Genomic DNA, 26,556 nt, shown 5'->3' with positions numbered 1-26,556 from the left:
GGGGATAGTGAAAGGATGGGAGAAAGGAAGGGGAAGAAGGTCACTCTACCCAGTTCCATCCCTGTCTTTGCCTTGTGTGGCAGAACTGTGCTGATTCCACTCCAGAAGGGTCTTCTGTACTCATGGAAGGTAGGAGCAGGATTTTGTCCCAAGTGATGTTAGTTAATACGTGTGCAGCACTTTTGAAAATATAGCACCATACCATATAAATGGCAAACACAAGCATCAATGCATTTGCATTGTGACTGATTCTTATTCATATGTTTATTTAAATATCTGCCTAATGCATCTGATTTTACACTCTTCAAAATATAAACAAAAAAATCTCCAACACAACTGAAATCACTGGGAAGTTTTCCATTGATTTCAAGGGGAACAAGATCAGCCCCTTGCTTTCTAATTGTACACTTAAAGTATTTTTCTTTTTTACCCTCTGTTATTGTAGGATTGTGGCTCCTCCAGCAGCTACAGTATCAACCTTTGAGGCATAAACCAGCACTGATTCATGTTTATGCAGCTTATATTTACATCAGTAAGAACTGAGAGCAATATCTAGTACTAAACATTTAGAAGACTTGGGCAACTTGCAGGAAGCATAGATACATCATGTTTTGTGTACCACGCATGGTGTGTTTCAAGCTTTTATACTTTCCTCTCAATATTTCACTGACTTTTCTCTATGTTAGATTATTTTCAGGGCAAAACGTGTCAGTTATGTGGGAGATGTGGCAGTGGATGATATTTCCTTTGAAGATTGTTCCCCTTTGCTGATCCCAGACAGACCCTGCACTTTTGAAGAATTCACATGTGCCAATAAGTACTGCATCCCAAAGGATAATCTGTGTGATTTTGTGAATGACTGTGCTGATAACTCAGATAAGAGCCCTAACATTTGCAGTAAGTATGGTAGTTCCTTAAATTGTCAGAAGTAACTGTGCCTGCTGTGAATTGTCAATGTAGCAAAGCTATTGGCAGTTCATCAACAAAGAAATTTAAAATAAGGTTAATAATGTAAGTATATTCCTTAGATTGGTGGGGTATTTTTCTCCGTTTAATTTGAAAGCATGTCTTGCAAAATGAAATGTGCTGCTCACGGATTTTTCCCAATGTAAGTTAATTCAGAGAACACCTCTGCCTTTTAAAACAAACAGAACCAAATCACTGTTTTCCGCATGAAAAAATAAAAGCAAAAAATATGTCAAGCAAAATACATCTAGGATCTTAGGAATCTTGTTTACTTTGATGTTTCAGGAATTGTCAAGTCTCTTAGCTCTTTCATGAATATCAGACAACTTTAGTTTTGCAGCAGAAATCAACAAACTGTATCTTCAGTCTAGAATTCGAAAACAGCACTTCATATCAAAAGTGTACTTCTGTAGAGGACTGGATCGCACTATACTCTATTTCAGCATTGCTGGCAGCCTCTTCCATCAGTAAAATCTTGGTAAATTCTCATTCAGGCAAATCTGCATTGTTTGGTACACCTCAAACAGCTGTTTCATTGTAAATGTTATGAATACAGCTCATCAAAAATTAGATTATGACAAAGAAGGGATCATTCAGTAAACACCAGGTCAGATTCTTAGTTAAAGGGAATCAGTGTAATGCCATTTAAAATCATTTGAGCTATGCTGATTTATATCTGCTGAGGATTTGACCCACTGTTTCTGGTTTCTGCATGACAAACATTTTCCTTGGTTTCCATGAATGGTGATGTCAGTGTAGACATACTGGGACTGATTCTGATTTCACATGGCTGTAAACCAGGAGTAGATCAGATTGAAAATTTGAATTTTCATCTTGTGGAAAATTCTAATAGTTTCACATTTGTTTTAATTCTGAATTCAGATAAAGAGTCAAAATATCAATATTTTTTGTAGAATGGAAAGTTCTAAAATTTCTGTTTCAGAGCAAACAATATTTTGATTGGCAAATGTCACTTCATTTCAGTATTTTCAATTGAAATTAAATGGTTTAACACTCCCAGATTGAAATGTTTAGTTTAATTTGTTAAATCAAATCAAAGCATTTTGTTACAGCTTAATTACAAATTGAACTGCTGCAGTGCCTCCTGTTGGTTGTAGTTCAATGCCTCATGTCCTCATTCTTTGTATGAGTCAGGCTACCCTGTGAGATTGCATTTCCCATGATGCACTATGGTAGTTCAGCCAGATAGGAAACAGTGGTGCATCATGGGAAAAGTGAGGAACCCAGCTGGGGAACCCATTCCATAGAGAAGAGTGGGGACATGAGGCACCATGGCACTGCAGGCAGACCCACGTTCAGGGACGGCTCCAGGCACCAGCGCAGCAAGCATGTGCCTGGGGCAGCAAGCCATGGGGGGCAGCCTGCCGGTTCCCGTGAGTGCAGCAGTCAGGCTGCCTTCCGCGGCATTTCCAGTCCCATGGTTTAAGTGGTAATTCAGCGACAGGTACGCTGAAGATGCGGGACCAGCGGACCTGCCACAGAACCACCGCCGAATCCGCGTGGCCGTGATGGACCTCCTGGAGAAACGCCGCCGAAGGCTGCCTGACTGCCGTACTTGGGGCTTCAAAAAACATAGAACTGCCCCTGGCCACGTTAATGCTGAACTGATCCAAAAATTCAGTTTGAAAAAGTTAAATGGTTAGATTTTGGTTGACCCAACCTGAAACCAAGTATTTTGTTTTGATTTTCCTGACAGAAAAGTTTAAACATTTTGGCAAAATTTGAAATATTCCTGCAAAAATTTTGCTTTTGTGGAAAGCACATTGTCTGTCAAAACAAATAGATCCTAGACATTTGGATGGAACATTCCTAACTTACTGTAAAAAAAAAAAAAAAAGAGGAATTCCAACAAAGTCACTGGATTTAAACACTGGAATGGCCCAAATTGAGAGAGTAGGGCCAGAATCAGCCCTAAAGTTTCTATAGCAGAGTTCATTAGACATATGGCCTAATTTCATGCAACTGTTAAAGATGTAGAGCCAGCATATGATTCCATTCTTTTGGTTTAGTAACACCTTATTCCATAAGAAGTTCAATAAGAGTCTCATAGTCTGACCCATAGCATCACCATAAAACACAGACTTGGCGAAATGGTCAAGTGAACTTAGCCTTACGTTTCCTTGTCATTGTACTTTGCAATATTTGTGTTGCCTTAACAATGTGTGTGGTGTTTTGATTTTTCTTAGTGGTTTTTTCTTGCATTTAATAAGTGCTAGAGCAGGGGTCGGCAACCTTTCAGAAGCAGTGTGCCGAGTCTTCATTTATTCACACTAATTTAAGGTTTCACATGCCGATAATACATTTTAACCTTTTTAGAAGGTCTCTTTATGTAAGCCTATAATATATAACTAAACTATTGTTGTATGTAAAGTAAATAAGGTTTCAAAATATTTAAGATGCTTCATTTAAAATTAAATTAAGATGCAGAGCCCCCCGGACTGGTGACCAGGACCCGGGCAGTGAGAATGCCACTGAAAATCAGCTCGCATGCCACCTTTGGCACATGTGCCATAGGTTGCCTACACCTGCGCTAGAGTGTACTGGTGTTTCCTTCCCTTTTCTGATACTTTTCCAATGCGAATATTAGAGAACAGCTAACTGTAATTTGCCAACAAAAGAATAACGGGCAGAAAAATCTCCTGTGTGTTCCCTCTGCCCCCTGAGGACATTATTTCTGTAACATAGCCTAATGTGACTTGCTCTGGTAACAGTGCCTCCTAGCCTCCTTTTCACATCCTCTTCTCTTCATAGCACTGAATGTTAACAGATGAAATTCTTAGAGACTGGAGCTAGAATCTGGAGACTTCAGTTATTTTTCATGAAATCATCTTTAAAAAACTGCTTTTAAAACTACATAAACAGCAGCCACCACACTCATTAAAATCTTGGTCACTAAAGTGAACAGCAGATGTGGGCGTCATAGTTTACATTCCTTTGAACTAACTGAAGGACTGCGTAGTCAAATCTAACCTGCAACAGGCAATAAATAGTTATCAGTTTGCTTCTGCTCTCAGTAAATTTTTTGTGACTTTGTAACTTGTAATAGTCACTTCTTATATTTTAAAATTTGGTTACCAGTTCAAAGACATAAGCTTATCAGCTGTAGGTTAATCAGTGCTGCACAAACAGTAAGAGACAATATCTAAAAACATGTACTGAAGAAAGGATTCAGTTTTGTGAATACGGCGAAAAATCAGTTGAATTGGCATACAAAAGTTGTGGCTTGTGTCCTGAATCTTTATCTTACCTTGGGTGGTGATGATAACAAATAAAGATTAGATTGTTTTTTTCAAGGCAAATTTCCCAAAAGAAAAGAACAGAAAAAATGCACATTTCTAATTCTGTGTACTCATTTAAACAGAACAAAATGAGTTATGCATTTGATTGACTCCATTTCCATTCTAGAGACAAATATAAATCAGCCCCTAATATTGCTGACTGCTCACATTTACAGTCTAATAGGTTTTTGTCTGGGAAAAAAATCGGCAGTGAATTTGGTAGTAGTGAAAGTAGGGCCTTTATAGCTTTGGTTTGAGCCTACACATAAGGGATATAAGGTGGGCAGATGCTATACAGTCTTTCCCACAAGCTTCTGTCTATAAGTGTTAACATCATTTTCCGTGGAATCCCAGTTTCAACTCACAATGGAGACTGCCAAGCATGGTAGATTAGTGGTTTGTGCTGAAGAAAAGTATCCACGAGGCTATATGTTGAGATCACAAAACTCATTTTGACTTATTCTTTCAGGTCACCAGAAGTATCAGATTAGTACATGCTTATGCACACTGCAATTTATCCTCAAGATTTCTCATCTTTCAGTTCTTGTTTCATGGTGAAACTTCTGTGTAAACCAGATTTAGGTGGTCATTCTATCAGTAATACTTGGGACTGATGGCTTTGGATTGGCTGTTGATGTGGCTTGGCAGAAGAAAATTCCCATAAATATGAAACATAAACTTAAGTAAAAAGAAAAGCAATCCAGATTTTTCACTTTGATATTGCTTTTTCTGTAAATATTTATGGTTACAAAAGATTTTGGGCCCAATTACCATTACAATATTTAATTTTATGGTATGCATATCCTATTCAACCCTTCTCATGGACAATAACAAGGGTTTTGTTTTCATATCATAATCCAGGTCTGACCTAAGGCTGACTTTTCAACGGTGAGCTTTTTTCCAGTTTTATGTCATGGTAAAGTCTATCCTAATTTACCCTAGAAAACTGCTGTTTCCATTTCTTTTTCATTCTGTAGGCTGCCTCATAACAGGGAGCCATTAAAGGATACCCCCCCCCCGATTTTTTGTCACAATTGTTCATTTTGTGGAGCTACCAGAGAAGGATCCCTTCACCAACTGCTAAGCCACAAATGACCGTTTGAAAACGACTCCCCCAGGAGTCTTAGGTCTGTGCTGTCTTCTGTGGAGTCCTTAGAGGAGAAAAGTCTGCAGGGTTCAAGTGTAGAAAACCAGAAATTGGTAGTGCTGGCCAAGGATGGGAGTAGGGACAGGAAGCCTGAAGGATATGCTGATTCAGCAATCTATTTAGTAGCTTTCAGCGATGGGCTTTTATGGATTCTTGGCCATAACTCTAGGTATCACTGTGCCCTCTGAATGTAGAGAGCCAGGCTACTTCAGAAATTTGTGATTTTACAACTTTCTGCTCCAGACTGGGAGAATCTGGCCCATAATCTCTACAAAATCCATGACGACCCAAAACATTAACAGAGCAATATTGCAAGGCAATACCCACAAAGACAGTTAATATAACAGTGCTCTAAAAGATGGTGCTTCTGAGACACTATTGCTAGTATGTAGTTCTGTATGTGACTCCATCTTGTAGATAAAGGATTTACTTCTGTACAGGAGTGCATCTTCTCATAAAGTGAGTTTTTGTTTACAACACTTTATAGAGGATGGATTGTTAACTTTATAACTTTGGATATTTGTGCTGGAAAGCAGATCAGGTACTAAAGTGTTAGCGGGCAGACTAAGGTTACCCTGGGGACAGTTAGCTCTTTCAAATATCTGGGATTTATCCCTGCAGATTGCTGCTGAGAGAATGATCAGGGCACAGCTTTTATCAGGCCTCTAATATGATAAGCACTGGTCATTCCATAGCTGATTAAATTTGTCACAGCTATTGTTCTTCAAATATTGTAATATGTTGAAGTATATCATTAGTACTGCTTTGTTAGTGTAATTACACAGGAGTATAGTAACCACAGAATGGTGTCATCATGGCAGAATATATTGCAGCATTATTACAACAGTGTTAGGAAACTGCAGGCATCTTTACTGTACACTGAGGCTAACTGTGCACCAGAGGGGATCTCTGAGCCAGCTCTGAATAAGCTGATGTGGAAGTGCCGACTGGAAGTGGGCTACAAGCGGGATACAGGTTTACTGTATGCAGATCCTTCTGAAAGAGGCTCAGTAGGGCAGCAGTGTTTTTCCAAGCCCAGAGGCTGGACGAGTGCCACTGGAGGGGCTGCATGGCCACCCTCTGACCTGCCTTTGGAGCTGGGTGAAATGAATTCCATTTCTATACCTCTCCCACAGTGAATTCTCTACCAAATCCTCTGAACTTGGTGTCCCACTGTGTCTGTAGGAATGAATTTCACCCTAAGTAAACAATACTTATGTCAATTTAGTAAATGAATTGTTATGGCGCAGATTGCACCTGGATCTATGCCCAGGAGGGAAATAAAATCCCCACCACTGTGAAGCCTCCCCACATCTTAGTTCAGGGGCTGGGGAGGAGAGCAGGGCCTAGAGACTGGTACCCCCCTCCCAATATGTAACGTGGGTGGAGAGCCGCAGGAAGCAGGTGGAACCTTGGCTATAAGTTTCCTGGGTAAGGGTACAGTTTTGGGAAGAGAAGAGCTGCACATCTTGTCTGCTAAAGAAAGACCTTAATGCTCATAAGTAAAGTAGTTTTGTGAATAGGAATATGGCAGTATCATTAAACAGTTAAACCTTCAACTGTAAATCTGCATTTTTAGTTTTCTACCCCATTTTTACTGGAAGAATGACCCATTTAAAATTGCTTCATTAAATAAATAAAATAAAGGTCCCGAAGCTTTAATTTACATTGAAATGCTGGCAAAACAAACATCATAGAGTGTCAGTTTGCCAACTGCAATTCTCCAAAGCATCTCGCTCATTAATTTTGCCAGCTAATATACTTCAGAATGAAGTTTTCATTTCCCCAACTGTAAGATTGAAATTGTAATTTTTCATAAATTCTCAGACTAGGAAGGGACGTTAGCTTAGAAATGGGTTAGCTTTTGCTCTATTTAATTACCTTTTTTGATACAGGTGTCTCATGTAGGTCATGTGTGGCCAATATAGTTTTGATCACATGCTTAACATTCCTAATATAAAATAGTTTATTTCTTAATTATTCAACTGTTGTCCAACTGATTAACTAGCTAAATCAACAACCCTGTTCCATTACTCCAGAAGCAACAGGTTGGCTTTGGCTTTATACCTCTTGGTTCACAGTTCAACACAGAGGTACTTGCTAGAGGGAATTTTACATATAATATGTGCAGCACTAGTTAGTATATTAAGTATCAGTATAGTTTCAGGTCCTGATTCAGGAAAACATGCTTCTATGTGAAAGGTGCTTGAGCATGTGCATACTAAAGAGAGATGGATTTAGCAAGCGTGGGAGTCTTAAAACTCATAATGAACATGGGACAGAAGTTGGGGCTGCAGTGAATTTTCTTGGCCAGTTACTCGTAACTCAAAGTTATTATTATGTTCTGAATGACTATGTGCTAATCCTTTTTGCCCAACAGACCTTTTGGTCATTGTTCAAGTCTACGCTATATTCATAAACAAAAATTGTAAGGAAAAAAAACAAATTTTGCTTGAATTTTCATTAATTTTTTTAAATTTTCCTTGCTTCTTTTTTACAGATAGTTAAATTTCCAGTAGAGAAATGTTGGGGGTGTTTGGCTGTGTTGTTTTGGTTCAAGCCCATCTCTAGGGCTTGAAGAATCATTGCCCTCTCTCCTGAGACTTCTAAACAGATGCCACTTAAATACTGCTACCTCCTAGATGTTGAACTTTATCAGACCTCTGAAGAGGCTCAGGTTCTGTTTGCACTTTAACAGAAGGCTTTTGTGAGTTCTTTTGTCAAACAAATCAGGATGGGTCATTTGAAGAATTTAGCTTCAAAATACTTTTTCTTTCCAGCGATACCAACAAGAATTATTTGAGGCTTGATCCAAAGCCCACTGAAGTCAATGAAAGATGCCCATTAACTTTAGTGAGCTTTGGCTCAGGTTTGTAATTATCAGCAAATTTTAAGAAAATCTAGATAAAACTCTTAGAATATTGTAATTCTGTTAATATAAATTTATGTGAATAGCTGACTTAAAATGTTGACCAATTTGGCACTTTAGAAAATAAATCTAAGTACTTGAAACTTGTGAAACAACTGTACAGGAAATATAAAACATGCATTTTATACATATAAATATAATCAGGGTTTGACAGCTTTATGTACAGACATAAAATAATGTTCAATTATAAGCATCTCGATTTGCATATTGCCCATTAAAATGTGTGTGTTAATTCTTACTGAAAGCAAATGGTTAGAGAAAATAAGCTAGAATTAAACAGAGGCTGTTTGGTAATCAGAAATCCTTTTAAAATGATCTAATTAACAGCAGTCTTTTTAGGATAGTAAACCAATCACTTGTCTATTAAAAAGACTCATTAATAAAACAAGTTCATGATTTTTTTTTTCTGTTGTAAGGATGTAGATAAATCACTTGTTTGTTTATTTGGTTGTAAGTTGGTTCTTTGGATCTACCTATATTTGTACACAGTGTATTTTACAATAATTTTCACAGGTACATCCATGGGGCATTGTGATTTTGAATTTGATCTTTGTGCCTGGGAGCAGGATCAGAATGATGACTTTGATTGGAATCTCAGAACTGGCAGCATCCTGAAATCTAGCCTTGGACCAGCTGCTGATCATACCTTGCAAGGGCCATCTGGTCATTACATCTTCATAAAGAGCTCATTCCCTCGGTTGCCAGAGCAGAAGGCCAGGATTTTCAGTCCCAAGCTAAGCAGAGGAAGCAAAAACTGCAAGGTACGTCAAGGCATGATACTGGGAGGTATGCACTTGATTTGTAGAATGCTACAAAGTAATAATCACTAATGTGATAGATGATCACTAACATGTTTCTTAAAGAAAACTGGCATGTTCTAAAAATATTATGATCCTGAACCTGTGTTGACCTTGAAACCAATTACCAAACATTTTGTTTCTCATGGTGCAGAAGATTAAAGAAGAATGACTTCTGTTGATGAATTAAATACTCTGGCAGACTTGGAAGTAGTCAATAGTAGAAGCAGATATTGTCTATTCGTGGGTGGCCTAGAAAAAGCTTATATAACAAAAGCACTGAAAAACCTGCATATATCTGCTTTGTGCTTTAATGGAGAAATTGAATAGAGGTACATTAACATCTGGATACAAGCGAGTGTAACTGGAAATGGAAGAATACATGATGAGAAGATTCTTCTCACTGATCTATCAGAAACTAGGGAAGAGTAAACTTTTATTTATCAAAGTGCTACAGCACATTTGTCATTGGTCCTGAAAAAAGCCTGGTAAACATTTGGAAAAAATAGATTGAGAGGTTGTCTAGTTTCAGTGCATCCCTTGCCTTCTTTGATAAACTGCTGTGTTGTATCTTCTTCTTAACTCAGTGGCTTAAAACAGATATGCCTGTGGCTCCTGCTATCACAGTACACTAGAATGGCATTTCTGGAATTTTTTTGGGAAATGTTTTTATAATATTACCTGCTCTATTTACATACTGTATTTTTCCACTCATTGACTCTTGTTTTCCACAATTTATAAGGTTTTACAATGTACAGATAAATGGGGTTGTCATGACGGGTTAACAGTCTATTAAAAGAGGGTTATTAAAGCATTCTTGCTAATCTAATTGGTAATGCATGCATAACACATACACTTTCTTATTTAAATAATAAACCCTACACCTGAATCAAACATAAATATTGCCAACTCTATGTATTTTCACTAGCAGAAATAATTTTGTTTACCATTGTCTCTCCTTCCTCCTCCTCCTCCTGTATTTAACTCCTGCCTTCCTTAATGCACGCAAACTTGCACATATAAGCATGAATAAAACTACTGGAAGAATAAAGGATTTGAGGCCTTTGTAAGAAATATTTTTATGAGACATTCAAAGGAGGAGGGAAAGGAAGTTTGAAGGCAGTGCCGGGAAGGGGTTTCCAGGCATAAAGGGTGGTGTTGAAGAAGGCCAAGAGAAAAGACAGGAGATTAAGGGGTAAAGTTAATTTAGCATTTTGAGTGGAGTAAAGACAAGGTGAAAGATAAAAGGAGATGTGGGCAGAGGTAAGAGAAACCTAAGTTGTGTACAGCCCTGAAAGTTAGGGGAAGGAATCTAGTGAATTTTGAGTCTAAAAGCAAGCATTCAGGAAATATAATTTCAATTCATAAATGCAAGATAGAGTAAATCACTGTTAGCATGTAAATATTTACCCAGCATACTAGCAGAAATGTCAGCCTTTTCAATTTATCCATTTACATGTACACCTGCTCTGCAGTTCTTTGCTGTTCTGATCACAAAACAACCACTCCTCCTCCCATCACCTTGAAGTATCTCCACTACTAATTATATGGCTGGAATTCTTACTCATACAGTAACTGAGTTCCAATCCCTTGATTGAAAGAAAATATCAATGACTGCCTGCTTGCACAAATTTTATCATTTAATTTAATTTTGACTTGTAAAAGAGGGTATTTCATCTTCCATATTAGAATTTTGCAGAGATTCATTTTGTTTTGCTGATTAACACCTATACAGCTACTTTATCTTGGTTTGATTCCATACAGAAACTAGACATGTCAGGAGGGCAACTATCAGAAATCTTCTTGATGCTGACAAATTTAAATTTGATTTTTAAAGAGGCTTTGATATGAGCTGATTCTGAGTGTACAGGTGCAGAGCTGCTCTTTGGAACTGAGGCGGTCTAATCTAAATACATTTCTAAATAGATTTACTGAATTTTCCAAATGGAACCTCAGCTCAAACTTTAACCCCTTACCCAGATAGTTCATACTGAAAAAGAGAAAGTGTAATAGTGATTTGGGAAGTTTACTTTTAACAGTTTTGGTTGTTTTGATATTTTCCAGATCACTTGATTTCATTTTCTCTCTCTTCTTGTCAAATCCCAAACCCTTTATAGATAAGAAATTCAGGACATGTTAAAAAAAATGATCAGATTTTGTTATACAAATATAACATGAGTAACTCAGTTTATCAATAAAGAAAAAATAAACTAACCATTAAACATTTAACTTGGAAATTCTGGGCCATGAACTTGTGTTTTCCAAATCAGTTTCCTAGCAGCCTTCTGAAAAAGATATGAAAAAAAATCTTCCCCCATGTTTGAAAATTTCTGCCTAAATCCTTTCTCCTCATGTTCTCGGACTTTTAGTCCCACTCCTTTTAACATCTATGTGTAAACAATAAAATATGCTTTGAAGAAATATAGGCTAACTAATGTTAAATGTTCCATTGTATGAATATTGATTGATACTGTATATTAAGTGCCAAAAGAATGGAGGAGGGTCACAGCTGGCGAGAATTAGCTTGTTCATGACTAAATGTTTTTATCAGGTATATAGAATTGCCTTTAATCTTTAAGCAGAAGACCTTTTTCCTATTTTGAACCAGTCAAAGCCAGCTTTGACTTTTCAAGCACTTTTTTGAACATTTCTGCAGTTGTGAAGTTTCCTTTTATACCAGTTCTTCAAGAGAACTTGGGTTTGAATCATGTTGACACGCACACGTGGATGGCTGGCTTTGTGAACTGTGGCCAACTGTTTTGATGTTAAGAAGTGCTGGTGAGCATCAGTGATTGAGAGGCAAAGTAGACATGGAATGGAATAAAGACTATAATGACATAAGGATGATAATCTTGTGTTTCACAGAGTACATTCATTGCCTACAGGGATCAGGAGGGTTTTCTCTCATGCACACAATTGCATATTTAGCTACATATATAATAGGGTGGGAATGGGGATACCATTTTCAGTTGATGCCACTTGAAGATGCAGATTCCAATCTCAGCTGACCAGTGTACTCGTCTGATATATGAAATCTTATGTTCCACAAAAACTACCTGTTTCAAGGCCCAGGACTGCACCAGAGTAGATACATTTTCTTATTTCTTATAATGAGCAGGAGTCTAAATTCCTTGAAGTCAGTGCAGAAGCTACTAAAGTATACACATTAGAGCCATAGGTAGAAATCCTGGCCCCGCTGAAGTCAATACCAAAACTCCCATTGACTTCAATGCACCCACCATTTCAGCCATAGAAGATATGCAAATTGCTAAATGTAAAAAGAGACAGAAGGCAAGTTAAAAACAGTGTTGTTAAAAAGCGAGATATATTCAAGCCAAAACAGTATCCTTCAAAAAGTGGAAAGTGATACTAATAGAAAGGAGCATAACTTTATGGCAGGTATACTGTATAATCTGTCATTAAAATCAGTTGCTCTACCAGACAACTGAAGGATAGTGAGAGTTGAGTCTACATTTTGTCAAGTTCCAAGGTGATCCCATAAATTACAGACCAGCAAGTTTTACTTCTGTACCAGGAAATTAGTTGAAAATATAGAATTCATAGTTGTAATTTATTTTAAGAAGTCTTTGATAAATCCATCACAAGAGGCTGTTAAGGAGACTAAGTAGTCATGGAGTGAGAGGTAAAGTTCTGTCATGGACTAGAATCTGGTTGAAAGAGAACAAAGCGTAAGAATAAATGCTTCACTGACAATGACAACATCTTTCCTTCACTGTGGTTCTTCCTTGTACTTTATCCACTGTTATCCTACTTGAGCACTGTCATTATGTTCAATAGTCTTTCTCTTTTCACTTATGAATCCTTCTATTTTCCTTAGTGTCTCTTTGTAGAGACTCACTCTGAAACAATCATACTAGGGTAGGAAAGAGCTCTGTGCAAGTGAGGCACTTCAGAGTCCATCAACAACACTATAATTAGCCTGAGAAGAGTTGCACTTGAGTGATTCAAGATACTCCGCATATGTTAAAGGATATTGTTTATATATTACTCCCTGCCTCTGCTGTGTCATTAGTTTTCACAGTTTTGAATTTAAATGTGAAATTTTCTCAGAAGAAGTCTACTAGCAGCTCTATAAGCCCTGAAATGTTGGTTTCCAAAATAACTTTCATTAGTTTACTGAAGGAATAGTTCTACAGATTACTACTAATTATATTTTTCCTTGTGTTTAATTAAAACCCTGGATAATGAATTATTCAGCAATTTTGATGCTCTTCTGAGAACTGAGGATGCTGGTGTAGTGAATATTTAGGGTAATTATAATGACCGAGTATACTTAATGTTCCTTACTGGGTATTTAATGTCATTACTCTTGGTTGCAGATATTATTTTATTACAATATGTATGGAGTGAACATTGGATCATTAACCATCTATCAGGTGACAGCATCAAACCAAGAAAAAGTCCTATTCCACCTAACTGGAAACCAGGGAAATTTCTGGCAGAGGAGGCTGTTGCTTCTGAATGCAGATGAGGACTTTCAGATCACCTTTGAAGGGCAAGTTGGGAAAGAATACAGGGGCGACATAGCAATTGACGACATCACGTTCACTAAGGAATGTTTGCCATCACCTGACTTATCAGCAGAACCCACAGCACTACCTTCAACAGGTACATTCCTATTAAATAGACTTAGCAATTTCACAGCATCAGATTCTGAAAAGAGTAGCAAACAACCCTTGCTTTGACTTTTCTGTTTGAGTTCTTTTAATGGTCAGAAATGAATATAATTTGAAGTAGCTCTTTAGTATGTTGACCAAAGTATTGCGTAGAAGAGCTGTTTGGAAAAGTGAGTCGCTGATCCTGAATCTGCATGACATACTCATCTTGAGCAGGACAAACTCACAGGAGTGGTCCCATTTAAGTCAGTGGGGCTATTCACTTGTAGAATCAAGTGTAAAAGGACAAAGAGTACAAGGGGCTTGCTTCCCTAAAGCCCATATGCAAAGACTAGGCAGAATCCCAATGGGGAGTATACGTACAGCTTCCTGCTAGCCCCTCCCTGGATGCAAAAGGTACATGTGAGACAAGAGGAAGAGGGCAAAAACCCCTGCCTGCATACTTGCCAGAAGAACTGTTGCAAGGATGACAGAGCTGCTACTCCAGCATATGCTCCCACTGTAATTAGTGTGCCACCAATCAACCCATAGCTTCCAGCATGAACTGAAATTTAAGTCAGAAGCTAACCCTTAATTTCCATCAATTTTGATTGTGAGTGATTCATGGCCAGTGAATCGGGAAAAAGGTCTTTCTGTTTTTTAGACACCATTTGGCAGCTAGGCTCTCAGATGCAATCTATGAATATGCAACTCAAAATGAGATTTCTGCCATGGTTTGAGGGCAGTATAGGCTCTCAGGATTTTGTATCTTTTGAAGGGGAGGCATTTATAATGGGTTTCCATTGAATTGGGAGCCTGTTATTTTCCTAAATCTGTTTTCAGAAAGCCTCGTTGAGACAGTGAATTGGGATACTATAAGCTGTAATTTTTATTTTATTGATCTTTTGTTTCACATTTGTTCTTTCCATAAGTATAGTAGTTACCATCAAATTGCATAACTACTTGAAAATTATGACAAACACAGTTTAAAACAGTCTAGGCTTGGCTGTGGTAGAAACGCTGTACTTTTCCTAGAGAATGATATTATTCTAATGGTTGATGGTTTGGATTCACTTTCCTCTTTCTTCTCTTTGGGATGGCGAAAGATTTTTCTTTCAAAAAGGCTCTCTGATTCTGATCTTCAGCATAATATCCATACTAGAGCTGGTGGGAATTCTCTAGATTAAATGAAATGTTGTCAAAATATCCCATTTTGCTGAGACATTGGTTTCAATGAAGTTTGTATCGGGGATGGGGGTGAGACAGGAGATACACTGTAGTGTGAGGGTGAGGTCACTGGCCTGGGATTCTGCCTGAGTCACAGCAGAGATTTTCATTCTATATCAATCTGACTCCAAGAGAGCAGGGACTTGAACCTGGATTTCCCAGATCTCAGCCAATACCTTAGCCAGACAGGCATATACGAACACACTCTTGCTTCCTGAATTGAAAAACTCAGGTTTCAAGCTAAAAATAACTGACAATTTAGTTTTTCAAAAAATGGCCAAAACGTTTTGATTGTGTTTCAATGGAGAATGAAAGCAATTTTGAAACCTCAAATGTTGCTGCAAAATAGAACAGTCATCCTCCAGTCATCTCTAATTTGTATTCCTCTTACTGTCCACTTCCCAAAATATATATAGGCATAAGAAATAGTTCATGCTAACAGTCATGGGTACTGTGGATACAATGACAGAGTGGCTAGCATTATCAATGACTGAGGCTGATTACAATGAGACAGTAATTGCCATTAGGTACATAAAGATGGTAATTGACATTTGCTATTACTCCATAGTGTTCATGGAAATCATGTGACCTCTGATGCAACATCAACAACAAATTATTTGGAACAAAAGATGTAAAATGTAATTGTTTTTGTTAAACTGGATTGGACCATTATTAACAATTGAGGAAGCGCTTTGTCCCTCTTCATGAGGGTGTTATATTTAGTTTACCTACACAATCGTTTTGAAAATTGCAGATGGCATGTGTGCAGAAATCCTATCACTCTATGGGGGGAGGGATAGCTCAGTGGTTTGAGCATTGGCCTGCTAAACCCAGCATTGTGAGTTCAATCCTTGAGGGGGCCATTTGGGGATTGATCCTGCTTTGAGCAGTGGGTTAGACTAGATGATCTCCTGAGGTCCCTTCCAGCTCTAATAATTCTATATCCCCAGGCTGAGACAGAACTGGTCAAAATTCTCCAACATTTTTGATTTTGCAATTAATTTTTTAATTGAAATTTTGATTGTGTGGGGAAACGAACACAACTCAGACATATTTACAGAAAGCATTTTTTAACATTTTTCATAGATATCTAGGCTGCAATAACTTCTACAAAGCAATTATGCACAAAAGGTGAGAGATTAGGGCCAGGGTGTGGGACAAACTGACTCCTGTCAGTTAGGGGCTGTGGGTGAGCCCTAGGAGGCTATGGCACCTACCTGCCTCTTGACTGCCTGATGAGGGGAGGAAATCTTAAGTCACAATGAGACCACAATGAGATTCTGCTGCCCATATCAGAATATCTGGAGAGATGTCTCCTCCCCCAGTGTCACTTCCCAGTGATCCCATGGTCATGCCTGGTGGTAGCAGGCAGGTCATGGACTCCGCACCAGGGAGAGGTAGTTTGGGTTTTGTGGTGAATTTTGGGGAGAGATTTTTTCCTGGTTTTACCTTAACTTCCTGTCTAGGAACTTTAATATTTATTTAATCTCTCTTGTCTCTGTTCCGAATCAATAAAATTAAGGTATTTTCCCATCTCAAAAGAGTATTTTGAGGAGGAGTCCATTAATTTGTGAGAGGTGCACAGACACTACACTGATCAATACCATGGAAAAGCCTATAGAAACACACAAACTCTCTATGTGGCTGCTGCTAAAGGATGGTTTTCTTCTTCAGAATTTCATTTACCACACTTGCTGGATTGGAAACTCCATCTAGCACAGTGCATCAAGGTCAGAATTGGCCCAGGGTGTGCAAGGGTTTCAAAATATATCCTTAATACCTCATCAAATACTTACAATCCATGCCATTCTGCTCACTTCAATCACAGCCCAGACTCTGTGGCCTTCATTACAGACAGGATCAATACTTGAAAAGTAAAACTTTATACTACAGAGACCCTATGAAGTGCATTTGCTGAGGTTTCTAATTCTGTACTCTCTGGTGTTTCTGGATCTGCTGCATTTACAGTAGATATAAGTCCCTGTGGCAAAATTTGAAACTTTAAAAGCTTTGCTTTTAAAGGTGAAAGGCTGTTCAAAAATACTTCTATCAAACAAAAGTTATTAAAGCCTAAGAAAAAGCCATGAGGGACCCATTCCTTTGTATGATATGTCCAGGATGTAATCTGTAGAACTTCAGATGTTCACAGCAATTTCAAAGTAACAGTATTGGTGCCTTAGGATTCATCTTAGCTGACATTATGTTTAGAGTTTATGTAAATCTATTTGCCTTTTCTCACCTACAGAATTTCCATTTGTCCTGACCAGAGATTTAAACTCTGATTTCCAAAGGTCCCAGGCTAGACCTGCTATTAAGCCATGCTTTTTGCTGCATTATGGACAGTTACGGAGATGGAATTAGTTGCAGGAATTTGGACCCCTTGATACCCTTTGACACTGGGCAGAGGGAAACAAAGCAGCACCTGAAACTGTGCAACTGAGATAAACCAAGACCGAGACATTTAGTCTTGTTTCCATAGGTTTAATTTTATAATGACCAGTGGTGTGTTGTCTGTGTTTGCAATGAATGCATTGCAGGCCCCAGGACTGACTGTGCCCACAGGCCAATTCTGTTTGGCTCCAAGTGCACCTGGAGGATGCCATTTTATAGAACAGGAGGAGAGTTGCTCCACCTCAGAGACTGCTAACAACAGAAAAAGGGCAACTGAGAAGGAGACAATCACAGGCGTCATCACTCCTGATGCTACATGGACCAGCTGCAAAGCAGTATGCCCCAAGAGGAGGGGCTGGTGATAGACCAGGGGCAATAGAACCTGATGGACCAAGCTCATATAGCTGACTCCAGAAAGACTGTCTGAAAGACAGGCCACCTTCTCCTTTCTTTGTTTTCCTCCCAATTCCTCTCTCTCATAAGGGGAAAAGAGGGGACAGGACCTTTCTTTTGTCTGTTTGTTTGACTTAGAGAATGCCTCATGTGCTGCAAACTGGGGTTTTTCTTGGGGGGGAGGGGGCTGTTCCCAAATATGTCAGTACCTGGAGACAGATAGTCACAGCTGCTAATTTTAAAAGAGGACAGAGGTATAACTCTATAATAAGACACTAGTCTTCTAAGTATTTAAATTCGGTATTTCCTGTTGCTGTTTCTCTCCTTGGTAAATATTCAATAATATTTAAAGGTTGGAGGAGAGAGTTTGACAACTTAAAAAAAAAAGTCATTTTGAAAGCATTGTCATGGACTGCTGACTAACTGCCTGTCCGCATGGCGCTGCTTAGCAACCACCCCAGACTGGCAAGTCACTCAGAGCTGCTTAGACTGTTGAGGCTCAGAAACAATAAAGCCTCATTTCAGGGCACTGCTTATCGACTCTTCAATGTATGAATAGTGATGGCTATTGTAGTATCTGGAGCTGTTCACACTCTACAATGGTAGCCTGTGTAGGAAGGTAGCACTACTTACTCCTTCCACTGTGGCTTTCTTTGCTTTGGACTGGATTTGAAATGTACAGTCTGCCTTGGGTAAGGGGAAGCACATAGCTGCAGCACTTCTGGAGCAGCCCTGGAAAAGAACTATGACTCCTCTGATCTGCCTTTGCTCTGGAGTGTTCATCTCCTTTTCTGGAGTAGCCTACTCCCCACTATGTGTCTGGCCAGTTCACTGCCAGGCCAGCAAGAGGGGATTGCAGGGAGTCGAGCTAAGGTTCTTCCCATATTCCATCCCTCTCTGTCCCTTTGCTCACAGGGCAACTGTGACAGGGTTGGGGAAAACCCCATCTGGTGCATGGTGAGTGCGCCCCATCACACTCCTAAACCCAAGTCAATATACTTACCCTTCCTAGTAGCGAAAGGAGGCCTCATGGCCAAAGTCAATGTACTCTCCCCTAATAGCTGGGCAGAGCAGCCCAATGACCAGAGTCAATAGATTTGCTCCAGTTGGCAGGACAGTAAGGCCCAACAGCTACAGTCAGTAAATATGCCCTGTTGAGACAGGACAATGCAGTCCAATGGCCAGAGCCAATAGATTTGCCCCTCTTGGTGAGGCAGTAATGCCTAGTGGCCACAGTCCATAGATTCGCCTCTTTTAATGGGGCAGTAAGGCCTAATGGCAACAGTCAGTAAATTCACCCTGGTGAGACAGGACAGTAAGGCCAAGTAGCCAGAGTCAGTTAGGATGGGGTCTTCCACAACAAGAAAAGGGGGTGGCAGCTTGGGTAAGAGGGTCCAGGCCCTCAGCAAGGTACCTTGGAGTCTACCAGTTCCCATGGCCTCAGGCTTCAGATGATCCTTGGCTGGAGCCAGCAGCATATATCCTTTCTCCTGGCAGTTGGCCAGAACTGAGCTGACATGCTCCCTTTTATACCAGTGCACCTGGAGCATGCCCATTAGAGTGAAGGGGGCATGGTTTCCTCAGCCCACAAGGTAGAGTTAACCCTTTCCCATCCTGTGCAGGGCTAGTGCGCCCTGTCACAGGGGCATATCAGGCAAGTGTCCCCTGTTCTCCTTCCACCATAGCTGGGCTGAGTAGGGGAGGTCAATAGAAGTGACTCCCTTGCACTGCCAAGTAACGGCTGCAGAAAAGGTGTGAGGACCTTTCCATGTTATTAATTTTGATGGAATATTAATAAATCTCATAGCTGAGTGACCCATTTTGCATTTTAATCTATTAATTATTATTTATTATTTATTTGTGTTACTGTAGTGCCTAGGCACCCTAGTCATAGACCAGGACCCCATTGTGCTAGGCACTGTACAGACTCAGAACAAAAAGGCATTCCCTTCCCCAAATTGCTTATAAAATAGCAAGCCAAGATGGGGAAGAACAAGTAAACAATGAAACAGTATTGGGCAGCTTGACCACTGGTGGTTTCTGTGCACTAGCAGTCTAACTGTTGTCAAGTTTTTCATGGACATCATGGGAAAGAGTTTCGAGGAGGAATTGAAAGTGGATAATGAGACAGTTTTGGGGATGTTAATGGGAGCTACTCCCAAGCTTGTGGGGTAGCACGGGAAAAAGCAGAAAGGTGCTTATCTGAAAATTTAACAAGTAGGCAATGGAGGTTGGCGTCATAGGCCAATCAGAGGCAAGCATTGACACTTCAATTGTGAATGAAAGATGATAGATGGATGGCAGAGATTGACCATGAAGGGCTATGAAAGTGAATACAAGTAACTTATGTTAGAGAAGGAGGAACCAGTAAAGGGATGCAAAGAAAAAAATGACATGGTCAAAGGGACAGTCTAGGAAATTTATTCTAAATGGGTAGAAGTGGGGCAAGATTGCATTTGTCAAGGCCAGAGAGAGAGAGAGGTTGCCATAATCAAGATGCAAGAAGATGAGAACCTGGGCAAGAGTTTTAGCAATGTGGATAGCTAGGAAAGGCCATCTCTTAGAGATATTATGCAGAGAAAATGGGCAAGAATTAGATATAGCCTAGATGCACAAATTATGGGCCTGAGTGACAGGAAGGATGGTGATGCCATCCACCGTGATCAAGAAAGGAGGGGGGTGAGAGGTTTTTGGGGAGAAGATTAGGTGCTCTGTTTTAGCCATGTTGAGCTTGAGCTGGCAGCTAGACATCCACAAGGAGAGGTCAGAGAGACAGACAGAGATTTTAATTTGAACAGAAGGAGACCAATCTGGAGTAGAGGACTACAATTGTGAACCATCTGCATAGTGATAGTAGTTGAATTTGTCTTTGTAGATGAGCTTATCCAGAGTTAAGATAGAGAGGGAGAAAAGAAGGGAACCCCCATAGAAAGTTGGAGAAGGGATGAGGAGGGTCCTCTGAAGGACATGCTGAAAGAGCTATTAGAGATGTAGGAGGAGAACCAGGACAGAGACACAGAAGCCCAGGGAAGACAGGATTTCAAGAAGAGAAGCCAAAGGTGATAGTGCCAAAGGTGGCTGACAAGTGAAGGAGGATGAGGATTGAGTACTGATACAGAACTTTAGCTATAAAGAGATTAATAAATACCTTGGCAAGAGAAGTTTCAGTACAATGCAAGGGTTGGAAGCTGGATTGGAGAGGGCCTAGGATTGATTTGGAGGAGAGGAGCTCCAGAAAGCAATTGTAAACAGCCCATCTCTCTTTCATCTCTAAACTCTTTGACTGGGCTGTTTATTTAAAGCCAGGAGAGACTAAAGCATATTTGTATTGTGAGGGGAAAAGCCAGAGGAGAGTGAGAGGTTAAGAAGAAGAGTAAGGTAGGGAATGAGGATGGGCACAAGGAAGATCAGAATATGGAATAGAATGGAGTCACTTGAGCAAGTGGAGAAATTAAAGGCGGAAAACAGATGAGAAACTTCTGCATCAGGGAGAAGGAGAAGAGGGTTGTAAAGGGAGAAAGGTGAAGCATTCTTACCTTGACTAAGCTATAGCTCAACATTGACTTGGCTATAGTTGTAGTTGGGAAGGTGTGTAGGATCATTATTTAATGTAATATATGTATTTATTTGAACATAGCCATGGATGCGCATGACACTTTACAGACATAACATGGTAGGTCCCCATCTCAAAGAGCTTACAATCTAAGACAAAACAGTAGGGACGATGACATCACCTATGTGAGGAGAAGATAAAGGAAGGTTGAGTTACAAAATATGACCTTGTGAGGCTATTTTTGTATGAAATATGCACTATATTAATTCTTATTTCATTGATTCAGGGATCGGAGTCATCGTTGTAAAAGTAACAGTAATAAGATACCAAAGATTCATGTTACAGTGTTTGGTGATTAGTGTTTATGAACCATCTTCAGCACTCAAGCTAGAGTGCTTTCGCTCCACAAAAAATATTGTATTTACTACATATGAAATAATGTTACACTGAAAATTCTCTTAAGACATTCAGTTAACAGACAGAAATTGGGAGACATGACCTGTGGGTGAGTCTGTTTCAGATAAGATTATTTTAGACTCATAACACACAAAGCTATATCTCAAAATGTTTTACAGAATTCAGTAATGCAGTTAACATTAAAATAAATGAAAGCAAGGAGAGAGAAATTAAGAGGAAGAGGATGATCTTGAATTGCCAAATTCTGTCAATTTCTCTCAATCTTGTGTATCCAAAAATCCTCTGGGTATTCACCATGACGTTGTTTTCACATATACTGATGTGGCTTATTCCTACAGCAAGATAAATTTAGACACAAATAAGAATAACCTTTGTAGGTACACTAAGATACAATTATGAGAGCTTCAGAGTATAAAGTGATCTTCAGCTTGAGTCAAGAAAGAAATTTCTCCCCATGCACAATTAATTGAATTACAGGGGGTTTGTATCTTCCTCTGAAGCATCCAGTACTGGGCACTCTCTGAAACAGAGTACAGGATGAATAATAAACAAAATGATAATACATGCTTAGAACATATTGTTGAGCAAATCTTGAAGCATAAAACTGCTTCTAAAATTGCACCCACAATTTCTGTCTGCACCTAAACTTGTACACGTGTAACTAACTTTCAGGTAAAAATAGGCTGTAGACACCTGACTTCCAGAGTTTTCCTGCAATGGTGATAGTCTATTTTATTTTATTCTCACCTGTGATTGCTGTGTACTCACAAAATTGCAGGTGCCAGATTAGGAGGCCCATTTGAAAATTTGTTCTTTATATTTGTGCAGGAAGGTAAGTAAAGACTACTATCCTCTCTATACAATGGGAAAAATTGACACAGAGGTTAAATGAGTTCTCTAGAGCTACATAGTCAATGGCAGAGCTGGGACTAAAAATTAAGAATTTGAAAGATTGCAGCTGAATCCACTGGATTTTGGGAAGGTGTCGAACCACCAATAGACAATTCTGGTATGGGAAGTAATCTGTTCCCTGGTTTTTGGACTATTGCAGTTTAGATTAGTGATCCTAAAATCTGAACCTTCATGATGGTTGTCAATTTAACCCTAGGATAGTGCCTCAATAAAAATGAAAAGTATGTCAAATTATAAGTCTACCTACTTTGACAGTTTCAATTATAAATATAACATGGTCTGATATATGAGATGATGAAACAACATTCATACAGAATAACTGTGTTCCTTGAATTATAACTGAACTTTGCATTTGAAAAAAGATGTCTTAAATTCAACTTGTCGCCGTTCCACTGAAGTAATTATATGACAAACCAAAGGAGGTAGTACCAACAGAGTCTGCTGTGTAAATTCTCTTCTAAATGCCTTCTTACTGTGGTTTGAGTTCAAGTGGTTCTGTAAAGTACAATAGACTCAGAAAGAAAATTGAAATCCAATAACCTGCCTTCTTGTGTAGGATGGACAAAGCTAGGATACAATTTCACAAAAAATTACTTGACTAAGAACTGTTCTTCATTTTGTTCTCATCTGGTATGTGTTTACTGCCTTATTCACAAATACAGAAATGTGAATTTCTAATTTGGGCAGGAATATCCTTTTGAGATGAATCTGACATAATACTCCACTGTATCAGCAATTTTCAGTTTTACATTTATAGTTAATTTTAATAGCATGAGATTAAAGTTGCTAACTTAATAGAGATGTTGTAGGTACTGTAATAATACAGTAGCAAGTTTAAAGTAATCTGCTGTATTTAATACTATGCCACCTCCTGAACCTAAGACATGATTTTTCCTGTACTTAGAAAAATAGGAGAAGGTGGAAGTAATGTAGAATGAGCGGGTTACTGTAGTAGCTTCACTGTATAACAATAACAGTCCTCAGCATAAGTGATCCAACACTGATTACCTGATATATGCTCAACAACTCATGTAATACCTTGGTAAGGTTCTAAAGGCAATTCTCTCCTACAGAAAGGAGTGTAAGCTGCCTACGTTGCCTGGAATTTCATACTTTTTAGACCCTTGTATACCTTTTCCAGCCAAGCTCCACCTATGTCTCAATACATGAGTTTGGCTTGCTCTGTTGCATTAATACATAATTTTGGATCCAGCTATTTCATTCCATATGTATAATGTTTTTTTTAAAATAAATTCAAAGGCAGTGGAAGTCTCACAGCTAGATCTACAATCTTATTGGCATTTACTCTGAGACAATGCCTGTTCTTTTTTAGCACTACTGGAGCTCAAAACACCTGACACTTAAAACAAAACACAAAACAATCTATTCCCTTCTTTCCCTCAGCTCTGGAATGCCCCCTCTGAAATTACTCTCGACATCAATGTTAATTCAGGATCAGTGGCAGGTTTAGGGAGCAATACCTCATGACCCTTTAGGGCTAGAAACAGAAGATTGTCTTCTTACCAACAGGGCACAGAATTTGCTATCAGGTCACAATACAGTGGACTTCAAAACCGAGACACTGGTATGTATGGGAAAGCTCCTTTAATTCACTTTTAAAGGTTTCTAATATTTGTTGTAATTTTATCTCCTGCTGAGACCCATACGGTTTTGTATGTGGCATTGAACAGAGCCTGGCTGAATAGGTTGAGTGATATGAAAAATTGTGGCAAGTGGTGTGTGCAGAATGCAAGATAGCATGATGTGGTATAAAGACCTGACTGGAACTTAATTAGGATGAGCTACATGATTCACATGTGGTTTGACCACCTGTGAGTAATGTGGTCACCCAGTTACATGCTGATAAAACTTTCATGACACTGCACTTCATCATGTTCTTCTTCTCTTTATATATATATATAAGCGACTGGATAGCGTAGTGGTTAAGAGCGTTGCCCTTTGATACAAGAGACCGGGGTTCAAATCCCGGTTGGTACCCAACTTTCCAGTAGGGGCCCTTGGGCAAAAGATCCTCTAACGCTTCACCTGCCTGCCTACCTTAAATATGAGAGTGACACAAAGTAGGAGAGTCATGCTGGCTTGGATGTTGCCTGGATTAACAAGGTCTATGCCAGATGTTGAGGAACCAGGACAATCTGATGATAAGTGGGCTACTGGAACAAATCATTCATGGATGAGACAAGAGAACCTGGAATTGATGGAATGCTACTACACAGTAGACCTAATGAGAGGGGATATATGAAACCCATGAGGGGACTATGGATGGACAAAAGACCTACATCCACACTTACTGAGAAAGAGCTAGTTACTCAATGCTTCAACATAGTAAAGAGGAAGCTGCTCTCACAGCTTGAGATAGACCAACTCCACATTACATCCCAGACTCAAGAAGACCTGGAAGAACAAGTGGCTGTGCAGCCCACACTTGAAGCTGAAACTTCACTGCCACTCCCTCCATTGCAGAGCACAGCAGCTGATATGAGGCATAAGATCATGGAGAAACTAGCTACAAGTCATCCCGAGACTGATTACCAAGCCCAGTGGAGAAGTACCACATAGTATGTTCAGAAGATGGCCATAGAGCCCTCATGACAATCCCTACTACCACCAATAACTCAAACTAATGAACTGGAATACTCTACAGCCTCTGAAATCCTGAATATGCTTGCTAACATGATCAAGAGAGACAACAGTAACATACCCCTGGAAAATGAGGTTGGAGAATAAGATCAAGGTGACTCAGAGAGAAGTTAGTTAGCTGTGCTACCAGAAGGGTGTAGAGATTAGGAGGTATAAGACTGGCTACTGAAAATACAAGGGCCTGACTCCATCTGAAGCCCTAGAGACTGCTAAACAAAGGCTCAAGAGACGGCTACCAGCTAAGGAGATACACTAAGAAGCAGAGGCCAAAAAAGTAAGTGCCCTGTTCTCCAACAGAAAACATCCAAGGTGTACTTCCAAACTGACAGTGCAACAACACATATAACAGCAGAGCTGCCAGCAGCAGAACTGAACAGTAACTGGAACAAAGAGAAATCGACTATAGACCAGTGCAAAGTGGGGTGCAGGAACCTGAGTACAGCATCTCCCAGAACAGGAAACCAGTCACCATCACAGTAGAAGAATCTCCAGCAGTGGGTCGAAGACATGAAGAGCTGGACAGACATGATCCACACCTATTGGCTAAAGAAACTAATAGCAGTGCATGAACGCCTGAGCGCACAGATGAACCAGCTGCTAGAAGCAGAACTCACCACCCAAACTGGCTAACACAAGGAAGGATCAGGCTGATCATGAAAGACCCCTGCAAGGGAACAGAACTGGCCAATAACCTGCTCCCCACAACATGGAAATCCTATCAGGCATCAATAGCCACCAAGCTACAGGACGATATGGGCCAGTACATGAGCACAGCTCAGAAGGCATTGGGAAAATACCAGAGGCTCAAAACACACGTTGCTCATAGATAAAGCAGTCGCTCAAAGGTCTAGACAGACCATCTAGCACAGCCTGGATTGACTACAGTAAGCCTTACGACTCAATGCCGCACACATGGATCTTGAATGTCTGCGCTATACAAAGTCAACAGGACGCTAAGGACCTTCCTCAAGAACTCATGGACATATGGAAGAACACACTAAGAAGTCAACTCAAGGCAGCTCGCACAAGTGCCCAATCAGTGCGGCATATACAATGGGATGCACTGTCCCTGCTGCTGTTCTGCATAGGCTTAAACCCTCAGCCAGATAATCACAAGGACTGGTACAGGTTCAGGAGTGGAACTTACCATCCAGACACCTCCTCTACATGGATGAATCAAGCTGTATGCTAAGAATGAACGAGACATCGACTCGCTAATCCACCTGACGCGGATCTACAGTGAGGATA

General features: G+C 39.6%; 1 protein-coding gene across 1 annotated transcript in view; it reads left to right on the top strand.

Annotated features, from left to right (window-relative positions):
- Nucleotides 1–26,556, top strand: part of MALRD1 (MAM and LDL receptor class A domain containing 1) — a 435,870-nt gene that overhangs the window by 183,248 nt on the left and 226,066 nt on the right. Inside the window, 3 exon segments of the mRNA XM_075061940.1 lie at nt 687–897; nt 8,855–9,102; nt 13,479–13,767. Coding sequence (XP_074918041.1) covers nt 687–897; nt 8,855–9,102; nt 13,479–13,767 — 748 coding nt within the window.

The sequence above is a fragment of the Chelonoidis abingdonii genome, chromosome 2 (assembly GCF_003597395.2).
Source record: "Chelonoidis abingdonii isolate Lonesome George chromosome 2, CheloAbing_2.0, whole genome shotgun sequence".
NCBI classification, from domain to species: Eukaryota; Metazoa; Chordata; order Testudines; family Testudinidae; genus Chelonoidis; species Chelonoidis abingdonii.
Note: the sequence above shows the minus strand (reverse complement) of the source record. Positions and strands in the feature narration are given on the sequence as shown.